The sequence below is a fragment of the Mizuhopecten yessoensis genome, unplaced genomic scaffold (assembly GCF_002113885.1).
Source record: "Mizuhopecten yessoensis strain PY_sf001 unplaced genomic scaffold, ASM211388v2 scaffold4843, whole genome shotgun sequence".
Taxonomy (NCBI): domain Eukaryota; kingdom Metazoa; phylum Mollusca; class Bivalvia; order Pectinida; family Pectinidae; genus Mizuhopecten; species Mizuhopecten yessoensis.
This window is the reverse complement of record NW_018405749.1, coordinates 6,741-23,529: the sequence shown is the minus strand read 5'-3', so window position 1 is coordinate 23,529 and position 16,789 is coordinate 6,741. Positions and strand designations below refer to the sequence as shown.

The 16,789-nt window shown below is 36.6% G+C and overlaps 2 protein-coding genes across 3 annotated transcripts in view; one reads left to right on the top strand and one right to left on the bottom strand.

Moving 5' to 3' along the window:
- LOC110449950 (meiosis arrest female protein 1 homolog) overlaps positions 1 to 12,897 on the bottom strand; it is a 49,216-nt gene extending 36,319 nt beyond the window's left edge. The window contains exons 1-7 of one of the 2 annotated variants that reach the window (XM_021497134.1): positions 12,103 to 12,897; positions 11,093 to 11,144; positions 10,174 to 10,411; positions 9,444 to 9,667; positions 8,503 to 8,620; positions 7,992 to 8,158; positions 7,058 to 7,227 (exon numbers count right to left, since the gene is read on the bottom strand). In XM_021497134.1, coding sequence (XP_021352809.1) covers positions 7,058 to 7,227; positions 7,992 to 8,158; positions 8,503 to 8,620; positions 9,444 to 9,644 — 656 coding nt within the window. In that variant the 5' untranslated portion in view covers positions 9,645 to 9,667; positions 10,174 to 10,411; positions 11,093 to 11,144; positions 12,103 to 12,897. Of the gene's footprint in view, positions 1 to 7,057; positions 7,228 to 7,991; positions 8,159 to 8,502; positions 8,621 to 9,443; positions 9,668 to 10,173; positions 10,412 to 11,092; positions 11,146 to 12,102 lie in introns of those variants that run through there. The other variant, XM_021497135.1, reaches the window with a different exon arrangement.
- Positions 12,898 to 13,763: 866 nt separating this feature from the next.
- Positions 13,764 to 16,015, top strand: LOC110449956 (mitochondrial cardiolipin hydrolase-like). The gene is made up of 2 exons (XM_021497141.1): positions 13,764 to 14,203; positions 14,956 to 16,015. The coding sequence occupies exons 1-2, from the start codon at positions 13,786 to 13,788 to the stop codon at positions 15,180 to 15,182; spliced, it is 645 nt and encodes a 214-aa protein (XP_021352816.1). The 5' UTR covers positions 13,764 to 13,785; the 3' UTR covers positions 15,183 to 16,015.
- Positions 16,016 to 16,789: the final 774 nt, after the last annotated feature.

The window sequence follows — 16,789 nt, the reverse complement described above, 5'->3', positions numbered from 1 at the left end:
TGGAGAAGAAGATTTTTGAAATTTTAGTCAATTTGACCCTTTTTGGCCCCGCCCCTCAGGCCCCTGGGGGCTTAGGACTAAACCGGCAACTATTTTTGTTGACCTTTGTCCATGGAAGGTCCCTGCAAAATTTCATTGAAATTGGTTCAGGGGTTTTGGAGAAGAAGTCGAAAATGTAAATTGTTTACGGACGCACGACGGACGACGACGGACAAAAGGCGATCGCAATAGGTCACTTGAGAATTTGTCTCAGGTGACCTAAAAGCAGTAAACATATTTTTATCAATTCTGTGACAGACCAACAATAAAAACACAAGTGATTGTCATTTATCTTTTCTCTCCTTCTGAAAGACATATTATCTCAGGTAATCATCCTGCACCAATTAAAAACCACCAAGGTACCAGTAAACACTAGTGCTACTCTCTGTCAGAGCTGGAATGGATCCTCATATTTCATAGATGTACGATTTGTTGACATCCATACATGTACAATTATTTTTCTTAAATGGAACTTTTAAAACTATAATGCCTTTTGTCATTAAGTTGATTCAAACATGTTATGTTTGCTGTGCAGAGTGGTTATACTCATTTAGTTTTAAGATCAGACATCCCCTGTCACTTTTTGCTTTTTTGAAAATTCAAACGTTTTCTTTCACAAACAAACCAACGGCATCCGTAGAATTTGCATAGCACTTGTTTATAGTGCTAGCATCTAAGGTGGAACAGCAAACTTGTACAAGTCTGTAGGTTATTTTGTTTTACAAACTTGTACAAGTCTGTAGGTTATTTTGTTTTACAAACTTGTACAAGTCTGTAGGTTATTTTGTTTTACAAACTTGTACAAGTCTGTAGGTTATTTTGTTTTACAAACTTGTACAAGTCTGTAGGTTATTTTGTTTTACAAACTTGTACAAGTCTGTAGGTTATTTTGTTTTACAAACTTGTACAAGTCTGTAGGTTATTTTGTTTTACAAACTTGTACAAGTCTGTAGGTTATTTTGTTTTACAAACTTGTACAAGTCTGTAGGTTATTTTGTTTTACAAACTTGTACAAGTCTGTAGGTTATTTTGTTTTACAAACTTGTACAAGTCTGTAGGTTATTTTGTTTTACAAACTTGTACAAGTCTGTAGGTTATTTTGTTTTACAAACTTGTACAAGTCTGTAGGTTATTTTGTTTTACAAACTTGTACAAGTCTGTAGGTTATTTTGTTTTACAAACTTGTACAAGTCTGTAGGTTATTTTGTTTTACAAACTTGTACAAGTCTGTAGGTTATTTTGTTTTACAAACGTTGAAGTACTTCATGCCAGTTAGACATCAACATGCAAATCAAAGGTCACCCTCACACAAGTCCAAAGGTCACCCTCACACAAGTCAAAAGGTCACCTCACACAAGTCAAAAGGTCACCCTCACACAAGTCAAAAGGTCACCCTCACACAAGTCCAAAGGTCATCCTCACACAAGTCAAAAGGTCACCCTCACACAAAATCAAAATTTCACCCTCACACAAGTCCAAAGGTCACCCTCACACAAAATCAAAAGGTCACCCTCACACAAGTCCAAAGGTCACCCTCACACAAGTCCAAAGGTCACCCTCACACAAAATCAAAATTTCACCCTCACACAAAATCAAAAGATCACCCTCACACAAAATCAAAAGGTCACCCTCACACAAGTCAAAAGGTCACCCTTATACAAGACAAATATCAGGAGTTTAGGTCATTTCTTCAGGTGAAGTTGTACACATTATAACATTCAGATACATATATTGAAAGCAACCCCTAACGGCCCAGTTCATTTACAGATTTTTCTCTTCCACAATCTCTGTAGACCCTGTAAAAAGGGAACCAAAGCAGTACATCAAAAGATAACAAAATCATTGGACTGCTGGTTCATTACAAGATTTTTTCGGATGCTCAATAGCCTGTTTTCTTTCTCAAATTTGATATCAATATCAGAGGAATACTTTCTACTCAATTTGGTTGTAATAGGTCCAGTGATTTTTACGGAATTGTGAAACATTTTTTTTTACAGTAAAACGATAGACAATGGATGATAGTTCACTTGGCTGATCAGGCCAGGTGAGTTAACAAGTGAAAAAACCTCAATCAAATCACTTTTACAATAATCAAAGGTCAGAACAAACTAAATCCATCCTCTTTAACAAAGATAACCCACAAACAAGAGCTCTGCATGTTGCAATATTGAAGAAAGGAAAACAGAAATGTAGGTTGTGAATAACGGAGGCTGTGTTAATTTATTGTAAATGGTTTCTATTGATCTACAAGGTAGCACAGTATCACTTTTAAATGGACTTTCAAGCAATTTTAAACTAGATATTGATAAAATAGAAAGCGTCATATTTAGAACTGTTTTGATACATTGGAGTCACAAAATGTATAAAAAAAATCACTAAGCAATGGGTGTTTTACTTAGTTTTTATCTCTTGCAAAATTTGCATTAATGGTTGCCTCCTTTAACTCATATTTCTTTTTTCAAATTGTCTTTTACATTTTAAATGTACTAAAGGAATAATAAGATAGAGTATGTCTTCCCTTTAACGTTTTAAAAGTTAGGGCCCATGCAGACAAGATATTCCTGAAAACTTTGCACTTATTTGACCTTTGACCTCGAGGTCAAGGTCACAGTGACCTAACGACAGTGCACTCAACTTAGTACATTATCTGTGGTTGATGCAGATATACTGCGAGTTTTATCAAGATATCTTTAATTTAGCACTAATTTGACCTTATTGTTGGAGGAACTGCTTTCTGCTAAATTATAAAATGCATATGAACAAGTTCTAATTGTTATGGGTACCATGACAGAAGTCCTCAAAACTGACCATATACATGTAGTCGCAAATAATGCTTGGATAGAGTTTACGATGCCATCATATACGGGCATGGCAATGTGTTGTATCCTTGAGCAAGATACTTTACTCCGCTTGTTCCAGTCTACTCAGCTGTAAATGAATACGTGGTTGGGCAGTGCTAGAATTATTGAATGCTAGCTGTTAGCGCCGAAACGGCAGCTCCGGCTGTATGCTCCCCAGGGAGTTGAGAAATGTATTGGCTAGTTGCAAAGGCCCTATAACCACGGATAATAATTTGTGAACCGCTTTGAGATGACCTACGAATCAAACTAGGTTGTGATAAAGCGGTATATAAGAACCTACAGTTATTATTATTATTAATTATGTATACTAAGCTTAAACAAAATAAGACACAGTGGGACTGTTGGCATCACATTGGCGTACACCTTTAAATGTATGAAACAAGCAGACTATTTTTCACTTTCGACGTTGAGGTAAAGGCCAAAATGATCTAAAGACATTGCATTGTACATCATCTACACTGCAAGTTTCATCAAGATATCTTTAACGGTTTAAAAGTTACAGCACAGACAATATGTTCATGAAAAATTAGCACATTTTTGACCTTTGACCTTGGGCTCAAGGTCACAATGATNGTTGAAGTACTTCATGCCAGTTAGACATCAACATGCAAATCAAAGGTCACCCTCACACAAGTCCAAAGGTCACCCTCACACAAGTCCAAAGGTCCCCCTCACACAAAAGCAAAAGGTCACCCTCACACAAGTCCAAAGCTCCCCCTCACACAAGTCAAAAGGTCGTCCTCACACAAGTCCAAAGATCACCCTCACACAAGTCAAAAGGTCACCCTCACACAAAATCAAAAGGTCACCCTCAAACAAAATCAAAAGGTCACCCTCACACAAAATCAAAAGGTCACCCTCACACAAGTCAAAAGGTTACCCTCACACAAGTCAAAAGGTCACCCTCACACAAGTCAAAAGGTCACCCTCACACAAAATCAAAAGGTCACCCTCACACAAGTCAAAAGGTCACCCTTATACAAGACAAATATCAGGAGTTTAGGTCATTTCTTCAGGTGAAGTTGTACACATTATAACATTCAGATACATATATTGAAAGCAACCCCTAACGGCCCAGTTCATTTACAGATTTTTCTCTTCCACAATATCTGTAGACCCTGTAAAAAGGGAACCAAAGCAGTACATCAAAAGATAACAAAATCATTGGACTGCTGGTTCATTACAAGATTTTTTCGGATGCTCAATAGCCTGTTTTCTTTCTCAAACTTGATATCAATATCAGAGGAATACTTTCTACTCAATTTGGTTGTAATAGGTCCAGTGATTTTTACGGAATTGTGAAACAATTTTTTTACAGTAAAACGATAGACAATGGATGATAGTTCACTTGGCTGATCAGGCCAGGTGAGTTAACAAGTGAAAAAACCTCAATCAAATCACTTTTACAATAATCAAAGGTCAGAACAAACTAAATCCATCCTCTTTAACAAAGATAACCCACAAACAAGAGCTCTGCATGTTGCAATATTGAAGAAAGGAAAACAGAAATGTAGGTTGTGAATAACGGAGGCTGTGTTAATTTATTGTAAATGGTTTCTATTGATCTACAAGGTAGCACAGTATCACTTTTAAATGGACTTTCAAGCAATTTTAAACTAGATATTGATAAAATAGAAAGCGTCATATTTAGAACTGTTTTGATACATTGGAGTCACAAAATGTATAAAAAAAATCACTAAGCAATGGGTGTTTTACTTAGTTTTTATCTCTTGCAAAATTTGCATTAATGGTTGCCTCCTTTAACTCATATTTCTTTTTTCAAATTGTCTTTTACATTTTAAATGTACTAAAGGAATAATAAGATAGAGTATGTCTTCCCTTTAACGTTTTAAAAGTTAGGGCCCATGCAGACAAGATATTCCTGAAAACTTTGCACTTATTTGACCTTTGACCACGAGGTCAAGGTCACAGTGACCTAACGACAGTGCACTCAACTTAGTACATTATCTGTGGTTGATGCAGATATACTGCGAGTTTTATCAAGATATCTTTAATTTAGCACTAATTTGACCTTATTGTTGGAGGAACTGCTTTCTGCTAAATTATAAAATGCATATGAACAAGTTCTAATTGTTATGGGTACCATGACAGAAGTCCTCAAAACTGACCATATACATGTAGTCGCAAATAATGCTTGGATAGAGTTTACGATGCCATCATCTACAGGCATGGCAATGTGTTGTATCCTTGAGCAAGATACTTTACTCCGCTTGTCCCAGTCTACTCAGCTGTAAATGAATACGTGGTTGGGCAGTGCTAGAATTATTGAATGCTAGCTGTTAGCGCCGAAACGGCAGCTCCGGCTGTATGCTCCCCAGGGAGTTGAGAAATGTATTGGCTAGTTGCAAAGGCCCTATAACCACGGATAATAATTTGTGAACCGCTTTGAGATGACCTACGAATCGAACTAGGTTGTGATAAAGCGGTATATAAGAACCTACAGTTATAATTATTATTAATTATGTATACTAAGCTTAAACAAAATAAGACACAGTGGGACTGTTGGCATCACATTGGCGTACACCTTTAAATGTATGAAACAAGCAGACTATTTTTCACTTTCGACGTTGAGGTAAAGGCCAAAATGATCTCAAGACATTGCATTGTACATCATCTACACTGCAAGTTTCATCAAGATATCTTTAACGGTTTAAAAGTTACAGCTCAGACAATATGTTCATGAAAAATTAGCACATTTTTGACCTTTGACCTTGGGCTCAAGGTCACAATGATGTATTGACAATGCACTGTACATTGGCTATGGGTGATGCAGCTATACTGCAGGTTTCATCAAGATATATTTAACGGTTTAAAAGTTACTGCCCTGACAAGATCATATTAGAAGAACCAGAACCAGAACCAGAAAAACCAGTACTCATACAATTCCTTTCATTCAAAGCAGATACAAAATAAGTGGTACCTTACCATAAACCTCAGTTACCCTCACACAAAACCAAGGTCATCCTCGAAAAAACCTAGGTCACCTTAACAAAACCAAAGGTCACTCTTTCAAAAAACAAAGGTCACCCTCACACAAACAAAAGGTCATCCCAACAGAAAAGGTCACCCTCACACAAACAAAGGTCATCCTAACAGAAAAGGTCACCCTCACACAAACAAAAGGTTGTCCCTAACAGAAAAGGTCACCCTCACACAAACAAAAGGTCATCTTAACAGAAAAGGTCACCCTCACACAAACAAAAGGTCATCCTAACAGAAAAGGTCACCCTTACACAAACAAAAGGTCATCTTAACAGAAAAGGTCACCCTCACACAAACAAAAGGTCATCTCAACAGAAAAAGTCACCCTCACACAAACAGAACAAACAAAAGGTCATCCTAACAGAAAAGGTCACCCTCACACAAACAAAAGGTCGTCCTTANCAAATGTCGACATCACAAATAATGAAGGTCATTATCACACAAATCATAAATCGCCCTCATACAAGCCAAAGCTCACTTAAACATAAATCAAAAATCAAGTGTTATTCTCACACAAACTAAAGGTCACCCTAACATAATTCCAACAGGCATCTTTATATCAACCAAAACAATATCTTCACACCAAACAAAAGGTCTTTTACAAACCTCAGATAACCCTAACACAATCCAAATATCGGAGAGTAATTAACTTCTAGAAAAACAGTGATAACAATGTTGAACTTTAAAATTCCAAGATGGCTGCCCTAGCTGTTATACTGAATGGTCCAAAACTGAAACATGCACAACTAGGGACCAAGGGCAACCTTCAGATGAAATTTGAGAAATATTTCATATGCAATTGATATACACTTTATTTATTTTACAACAATTATAAAACAAGTTAAATAACCTATATTAATAACTTTTATTGACCCGTATGTTAGCGTGCAGGGAGTCTTAATGTGGGAGGAAACCAGAGTACCCGGAGAAAACCCATGTCGTCGGGAAGGTGACCTCATACCTTTTTACGTCAGATTAGGGAATGGAACACTGTCTGCCTTGGTGAAAGGCGAGTGCGTTTTCCACTGCGCCACCTGACCACCCAGCAAACCAAGCCTGAAACACCACCTAAAATTTCTGAACACACCACGCACCTCAAATGTCTGTTCAAAACCAAACAATCGCCCTTCCCCTCCTATCTCTCCCTTTCTTACCTGACAGCATCATTATGGCTGGGGAAGCGAAGCAAGGCATAGCTGGCTGTAACACTGATCACTCGTCCTCCACAATTCGTCGACAGCCTCTTCAAACAGTTCTCCACCATCTTGGATGGCTGATTGGTAGGGAATCCTACCACTACTAGCTCTTTCTGACCCTCCTCTGACTAGAAAATAAAACAAAGGGAGCCAATAAGGGTAAACATACTTTAAATTCATGACAAAATAGGGTGACAAAAATTACTTCTTTCGAATGTACTGCAGTCGTTTTTATCAGCATCCCTCAAAACAGTGGATCTGTAAGCCACTGGACTATATCCCTAAAAGATTATTTGATATCATTTTTATTTTCCAAAATCAAAAATGACCATACTACACACTGACAACTTGGAATATTCCATGCAGGGTTAATTCATGTTTATTATGCTGGGCTGGACTGTCCATCCGTTTATCGGTGAATGTGTTCGTTTTGATCAATATAATTGTTATGTGTGTATATGATATCCTCTTGTATTTAATATATGATGGAGTTATGTGATAAAAACAAGATAGCAAAAGAAAGTATTTTTTTTTTCTTTATTTTTTTTTCCTGAACAACAAAATTCAATAGCTAGATGTATCTAGGCAGAAAGAAAGGGTACATTTTCAGTGCCTACATATAGATGTCTAAGTCTAATATGTTACACATGTTCAGTCAACCTAACACAGTTAAATGCTGTTTTAAGGAGAGTTACATAGCTGACCAATTTGTAGCATTACAACCCACTCAGATGCAAAATGCACATATTTCCTCGAAGTCAAATGATAAAATATCACATAACTTTTACTCGGCGTAAATAACCATGTTTACAGTACCGAACCTTCAGTGTAGTGTAAGTATATGTATAAACTTTCCCACTTTGTCCTTATTACATCTCCCAGACAGACTCACCTGATCAGGCTCGCGATGTGGAAGGTCCTGCACAAGGTCCTCATAAAGAAAGTGCTCATTGGCACAAAGTTTTAGAGCCTCATGTACATGTTTCGTGTGGATCAGGATCACATGGTAACCCTTTCGATGACGCATGTCTGACAAATCAGATGCAAAATTGACGTCACCTGCAAATAAAAAAATTGTCACTAACATTAGCAGTATCATAGATAAAAATGATTGTGTGTCTTTTATTGACTATCAATGGAAACTTCACAGTGAAAATACTGTTAAGAAGATAACAATGATCTTATTACATTGTATATATTACTAGAAGTGGTAGCATGTAATTAATTATAAGTTACTATACATGTTGGTACAGTGCTGTGAAAGCATATGGTTCTGAGTCATGTGGAAATGACTGGAGGGTAAGACAAACGACTTCCTAAAGATCATGATCATGACCACAGATAAGGGAGGTGATTCATAGGACTTAATCCTCAAAATGAGTATTATAGGATGTTTAACTTACTAGAGATAAGTAAAACAACAGCTGGCGGGGGATATTTGTCAGTGAAGCGCCGGAGACTCTGGCGAAGTTTGTCATCAGCAGCATTCTTACTGGTGGCATTGATGTGTACAACATCCACCTGAAATATGTCCCATTAACACATATTACATTATAAATTACCATCAATAGTACAGAAACACACACAGGCCAGCTCTCAATATTAAAATCTCATCCTTGTGAAACACTTTCATTTAACTGAAAATTATGTTGGTTCAATTTTCACAATAAAAGTATCAAACATATAAAATGCTATTGTTTTTAAACCAGGATATGTAGGGTATACATCTGTGTATTTTTCACAAGATATTCAAATTCATGTAAACTTACTAAAATAACCTTCACCAAGGCATGCTAACTAAGAGCCAAATATCATCACCCCAAGCTTCCATGTTATTCAGAAGAGGTAATTCAAAAGTTTTAACAAAATGACAAGTGACTATAAAAGTGGGTCAAGGTCATCCATTTAAACAAACAAGCAAAATATTCAGGAATTCAAAGGTAGTAGACCGTTTGTTTTTCAAATAATATTTCCAACACTTGGACACATGGAATGTAAAAACAAGAGGTGCATGTCCATAAATTAATATTTCAAATTATGACAGAATGGACAGGTGCATGCATGTACATGAAATTACTGTGACTTTAACAGTGATTCAAGGTCATTCATTTTAAGAAAAATAGTAGTCCTTCATGCTTGTATCCTACTGGTCAAACGTCATCATCTTAGGCCTGACTTCCAACTGGTTATTCAGAAGAAGTTGTTCACAGTTATTGCAAATTTGACCCTTGGAAAACATGCATTGGTGAAATAAACTTGATTATCTAGGAAAATATGAAAAAAAAAAAATCAATCAAACTCATCAAACATGTTGATATTTAAAGGATTTTACAAAATATTGTACCTGGGCTGCGTTGAGATCCTGAATGACTTGCTTATTTTCTTTAGTGGTGTCACACACACACAGGAACTCTACCTCTCGTCTGCCAACGAAAAACTTTTCTCGGATACATTTTACAATGGTTAAGGCTGACTTCCAACGGGGCACATTACAGTTTTCGATGTCCCAGAAAACACCAATTGGGGCCAGAAGATTGCTCGTCATTTTTAATGGATGAAATGCTTATGCTGTAAAAGAATCAAATAGTAGATTTAGCAAGAAAGAAATATTTCAATCTCTCTTTATTTCTACATAAACTTTTGATACTTAGCCATATGAAAGAAAATGTTTCATAACATTTTCGTTCCTTATTCCTAAATGATAAGTAAACCCAACGATCAATTATGAAATTTTAACCAACTTCCACCACTTGCTGAACTGTTAAAATGTGAAGTAGATGTACATGTAACTTATGAATTTAAAACACTTATATATACATAAAGAAGCTTTTGAAAAATAATATGATACTGACATATTTCCCTGTGTATTGTGGTATACTGGTTTTCTGCCATATATTGTGATAGCCCTGATTGTATCTATGAGTTACATTCACCTGTTCTTTATAGCACCTAGAGAATAATTAATTTGAAATGGCAGGTTAGCACAACACAGTAATCATGCTTTTATTAATATGAAATCTCAAATTTACAAAGGATTTTTTTTACATTATTTACTGTTCATACATGTAACTTACATAAAATTGGTGATGGAAATGTTGTCTAAGCTTCTATATATAATATGGGATCAGTTATATATTTTATTATGCAGAAATATATAATACATATAGCTGAGGATCATCTGCACGTGTGACTATGGGACGACCATGGCCAGAGTTTCAGAGGTTCAAGGCACTGTACAAAGTATATATGAAGCACAAAGAATCAAGGCCTTCCTCCCAACATCACTCTCTATCCCTGCTATCCTGTCCATTTCTGCAAAACAGATAAATTTTCATTTTAGATATAGCCATTAAGAGTTTCCATTTAAGCATTCAAGCTGATTAAGTTAGTGAATTTTATATATGTACACAATTATGATATTACTTTATCAGTACTAGTGGTTTCTCTGGGTTATAAGGTCCCATTGATTCATTCACGTAAGCTTCACAAACAAGAACCCCTACCTGTAACCTGATGTCTAGTTGTTTGTGTGATAAATAAAAATCTAATATATATCTGCAAAAACTGTTTTGTTTTTATTTCCTGCAAAGATCTTGAAGTAAAAAGATCAACAATGCAGATGTTACAGTAATCAGTGAAAGTCAGGATTTGTTTGATACATAGGTAAATGATATCTTAACACCTGAAAAAGACCTTACGCTGCGACGCTGTCAGAAGTCTCACACTTCAGGAAACCCAGAGGAGGGAGATCTCCCACACTGGACTCCTTAGAGGTTGGCAACCCTGTGATTGCAAGTCCCACTCAAATTGAGTCAATATTAAACTGCATGGGCCTAACTAATGATGAATGGGTTATTTTAATTATTTTTCACATGTAGCTAGTTGCGACTTTGACTAACTTCTTCATTTTTTTAAATTTTAATTTAATTTTTTATTGTTTTTATTATCAGAAACCTCAAATGTTGCCCAGCCGAATGTCGTAGAACAGCCTACCTCTGCCTTGTTAGGTCCATTCTTGAGCACAGGTGACTGCCGTCTTGGAACCCTACGTACAACAAGACAAACAGACTTGAGCAAGTGCAAAGGAGGGCAGCAAGGTTTCATCTCCAGAGACTTCTGCTCACATTAGAGGAAGGATGTGTGACCAAAATGTTAAGAGATGCGGGCCGGTCCACACTAACAGAACAACGTCGAATGCTTCGCCTGGTTATGTTTTATAAAGGGGTCGAGGTTGTGATGGTGACTATCAGTATAATAATACTGTTGAAAAATACTCCTACAACAACTATTTCAAAGTCCAGAATTGTAAAACGGACCATTTAAAAAACTCTTGACTTGGAACCATCTGACCTACCACTACGTACTCCCCCCCTCCCTCCCCCGGATGCAATACATGTACTGAGGGACCCTGCACTGTATATGTATCCACAGATACCATGAACAGATACAGATCTTATATTGGGTAGAAGTGTTTACATTGCAAAACATGAATCAAAGTTGTCAGAGGAGTTTACCTGTTATTGCAAAAATTACTGGTTCTATTTAAGGGTAACATAAATGGCGATCTTATCATTGTGGATGTGTTGGTCGTTTTTTATACAAAAATAACCAAAGAGGTAGAAAAGAGGTTGAGAAGATTTACTGCAATCCCTGCACAGCACACGGGGACTACAGTACCTACAACAGCTATAATATGTGCCTGTGAACAGGAGAGGTCCAAACATGCGTGAATATATACACGGATTCGTTATTGATTGTTACGACCCTGTGAGGAGAGGGCAGTTAATACACCGAAACATAGAAACATCGAAATGAAACATCGCCAAATCATTCTATTGGCTTCTCAAACATAACAGTCATAACATATGACATAACAGCTGAGTTTGACCAGACGACGTCAACAGTCACCTGGTCACATCGGCATATCACAAGCATCGGTTTGTATTGCGAATGACAACGGTTTATATAAGTTACCTCATCTACCAAATAAATCGTAGGCTTACCAGGGTAGCTTTTAACTATCACATGTTCGTGAACCACCACATCATAACAACTACTGTACAGCTGTGTTTTGTAAAGTTTCACCATCAAATATAAGGGGGATAACTCTGGCTGGATTTCGTACAGGTCGCGCACAGTAAATATTCATTACAGCTCGAAAAACACCTAACAGCGCCGTGCCTAAAGAGTTCACGATTTCTGCTTTCAACAAACTTCATTATATAGAATTTGATTAGATTACAGGCAAAACTTTATATAAACTTTTCTCCAGTAGTGATATCACAACGTTACTGTATACATAAATATTAGAATTTAAACGAAAAAAAAATGAATCTCCACCATACATACATATATGTACATCAGATTTGTTTTACATGCCTCTGCATACATGTAAAAGACAATTTAGAGATCGTGTGTATAATATGAATTGATTTGGTACAATCAGAGACGTAGGTCCCTGCATGGTTTCAAGAAAATAACTGTATTATGAGTTAAATTAAGTACTTAATTTACACTAGGCCGAGATAGAAAGAAATTAACAGTAAACACGTATACATCCACGGAATTTGATTAGATCTAAGTCCGTCGTTCTCAATTATCTTATCAAATAATGGCAATGGATTTTAATTGTTTAAGAATAACTCATCATAATTATATTGAAAATCACTTTTCGGGAAAACTATTGTCATATATTTTATATTCATATAATTTTCTGTCAGGATAAAATTTCATGTCTACTAACAGTTAGTGTATTTTGTATTTTGATTCATTTTTCTAACACATAGATATATTTTCAAATAAAGCATCATTTTGCATCTTCAACCAAAACCTGTAACTATGCACTGTAAATCTTTGTTCCCTGTACGTTAACGTTGTTGTTGGTGTACATGTTGTAATGATACATCCCCGGCTTTGGTATGTTATCGGAGCACCCGAAGAGCAGATGGCTTGGACAGCAAAAAACAACTGAGTCAATCGAGTAAGATACGTAATACTAGGAACAGGTACGGACTTATATTCCGTGGTACAGGTGATCAAACGAAGATCAGGGTTTGAAGGCTGAGCTAAGAGGGATGAAAAAATAGTGTTAAAACAGTAGGCCGAAGAGTTTAATGTTAGAGGAGACCGGGGCAAGTTCGACCCATGCTTTTTTAAAGTCGCTCTGGACAGCATGTCATTTGTTGAAGGTATCAGTAGTTATTTCTATATATTTTATATTAAAGGACAACTGCACCCGTATCTTAAGAATTGCCGCTCCTTTGGGCAAGTTTGGACTGTCCACAGACAGTCTGCAAGAGTACGTGTAAGTTCGGCCCACGAGGCAACATACGTACATGTAATTATGACGTCATAAAGCATGCAACGTCAGATTTCCCCGCCGCAGTCACCGCTTAATTTCCGCGCGTGGCCGGTCGATCTGCCCTAGCCGGATTGATATTAAAATATAATATCCATATATTAGGCCTACCAGAAATACGTCTCTGGCTTTGTGGCTCGCGAAGATGTCTGTATTTCTGAGATTCTCAAAACTGTGAATATGTTTAAAAATATAAATATATCTATATATATATATCCCGGCGCTACACAACTCACGTTGCGTTGTTGCACGTTTTATTTAAGCCGTTTGAGCTATATTTAGATGGAGAAAGCCCTTCCGCTGGAGTCCCCATGCCACTGGAAGTAGTATGAAGGGACATAATGTACTACGCTTTGCTGGGTATACTTTGGCTGTAGGTTTTTTAACTGAGATTATATACACTGTTTATAAAAGATTGTCAAAGAAGTCAAAAGCGAAGAATGACACGACAGAGGTTATTTTCTTCCCCGATAGTCAAGTTGCCTGCATTGATTATTTCACGAAAGTCAATGGCTGTGTGGCAAGGGATTGCAAATTTTCCCATAAGGAAAATTCACTCAGTAAGCTGTTTATGATACTTTCTAAGTCCACAAAGAGTATGGATGTTTGTGTATTTGTGTTGACTTGCACTGACCTGACGGATCTGCTCATCCAGGCACACAAAAGAGGCGTACGTGTACGAGTGATCACTGACTGCGAGCAGGTAGACGCAACCGGCTCTCAGGTCTGGCGTCTCCGTAGCGAAGGTAAAATGACAGCTCAACTATGTAATCAAACTTTATACAGAGAGTATTCCAGAAACTCATTTAAATGCGAATTATCAATACATTATAATACATGGTCCTTTATTTGTGGCTTAAGCGAGTGTACATGTATGTTCACCACAAGTAAACACGTTTCCTTCTGGCTTGCCATTTCACCTATTTTACCAAACATGTTGGTTAATTCAAAGGTACTAGTCTCGTCTGTCAATACACCGATACTGATTATATAATGGGTGAATTGACAGACGAGGCTACTCAGGCTAGTACCTGTTGTTAATTATCTTTAGAATGTTGAGTGTCACATACTGAAACCAGATCTTGTACCCTAACTACATGTATTTACAGGGTTAGAACCCCTGGCTCATTTTGAAACTATAATTGTCCAGGATAATAGCCTTACTATTTTAATATTTGTTCATTAAACTTAAATTCTTGGGAAGACAAATTGTCTGGAACTGAAATTGGGTCTAATGCCCTTGTATATTTAAATATAATGATTTATGAATCTTATTAGATGCTACATTACACATAATACAAATGACAGTATATAAATCTATACTTTACAATTTCATTTGCTGTGTTAAACTTAAAATGAATTTACATATTGTGAATTAAATTTAATTGAATATAATATCTACGATGAAGGTAATTGATACATGATAATTAATCTTACCTTTGGCAAGCAAAACAGACAAAAGTTAGTGTTAAACATGATTATTAAATGTGTGTTTTAGGTGTTGCTGTACGAACAGATGAGTCCTCATTCTTTATGCATCATAAGTTTGTGGTTATCGACGAGAAGACACTTGTTAATGGATCATTTAACTGGACCCGACAGGCTATCACAGGCAACCAGGAGAACTTGCTCATCTCGGACAACTCCACTCTGGTTAAGGAGTATTGTAAACAGTTTGACCATCTTTGGATGCTCTACGACCCTCAAAGAGGTCAACTTGACTGACCACCGACCTGAATCTTCAGCACAATATTTGTGGTATTTCTGTCGATTCTAGAGGAAAGCAAAGTGTGGCTGTCACCAATCCTGGGTACAGTATTGTTCATGGTATCATGAACTATAAAAGCTACTTGCGTGACTGTAAGCCTGCCAATGTCACTGATAAGGTGTAGCTCTCCATACCTAAAAAGTGTGGTATATGGACTACAAAGTGCACTGCTGGTTAAAGTCAACAAAGTACTAGGAGGGGCAACATGGATGGAATCTTTGTGCAGGTTTTCTATTGAAGCAAAGGTGACTCAGAGTGATTACTCCATACACGATGTACGTGTTGTTGGTATCATCATTGTCAGTGAATGACAGTGATGTTCAGACAGTTAGTAAAAGTGTGACAGGAAGGAATGCTTTGATTTTCATGAAACATTTTACACACACAAACAAGTGTATAGTATAAATAACCTAAGTGTAAATCAACATGACAGCCAGTGATGAGGACAGGGGACAGATCCACTCCTGTGGAATTCTTGTTGGTATTTTTGTATATATGTTTGTTGTTATAAAGAATAAAACACCAAATCAGGAAAGATTTTTTTTCATTTGTCGAAGACAATTATTTTCCTGAAGAATGTCTGAAAATGATTTGCTTTAGCTAGCATTCCCTTACAATTGTATACACTAAATGATGCATATAAACATATTAATATTGTGATAAACAAAGTTAAATTAATTGACTGGCTTATTGGGTTTTGGACTCCTGTCCCACTGCACTGTGGTTTGTATACGCCCGTCAAATTTGATGGGAGTGTTATGGTATGGCATCGTCCGGCCCGCTTGCCGGCATAAACTTTTGTTTGTCTGGCAATTTTCTCCTACATTTTTCGATCGATCATTTTAAAACTTATTATATACATTATAATCATGATATGAAGTTGTGTCTCCCTTAAAAGAATTTTGATTCAACATTTTTTGCAAAAGTTATTGCCCTTTGTTCATTTCAGTATTTGATTTTTTTTGTCCAGAGATTTTCTCCTACATTTTTTATAGCATGTCAGCTAACCACTCTTAGAATGATGCAGATCTTATTTCATTGTAAGAAAGTAAATAACACTATATAGCATTCGACGGTCGTATATTGTTCCGCCCCGCGGTACTCTTGTTCATACATGAATCGAAGTAACCTCCCCTTAACTTCCATTTAGATATAACTGCAGAACCATTTTACCAGGACACTTCCATTGAGCAGGAAGCTCAGTTGGTTTGAGTGATAGTTAAGTAGTCTAAAAGTTCAGGTCAAATCCGGGTCTAGCCCAGTGTTTGCTTTTTTATTGACACCCAAGAACACTGTTCTAAAAAAGTCCCACAAGATATGCTTTTTATTCAGAAATAATTTATCGAATATGTTTTAATGCCAGAAAAAACAATTTACAATATGTAGTTACTGTTAAGTTTTTAGTAGTGGTGCAGGGATCCTAAGGAAAAGTATGGGTAAAAATATCTCTCATGAAGAGAAGCACTCCAAGTGAGTTTTCAGTAGGAGGGAGATTGAGGATCTGAATGTGACATTCACTGATTATCACAGTACAATGTAAATACACAAATATTTAATTGAAGAT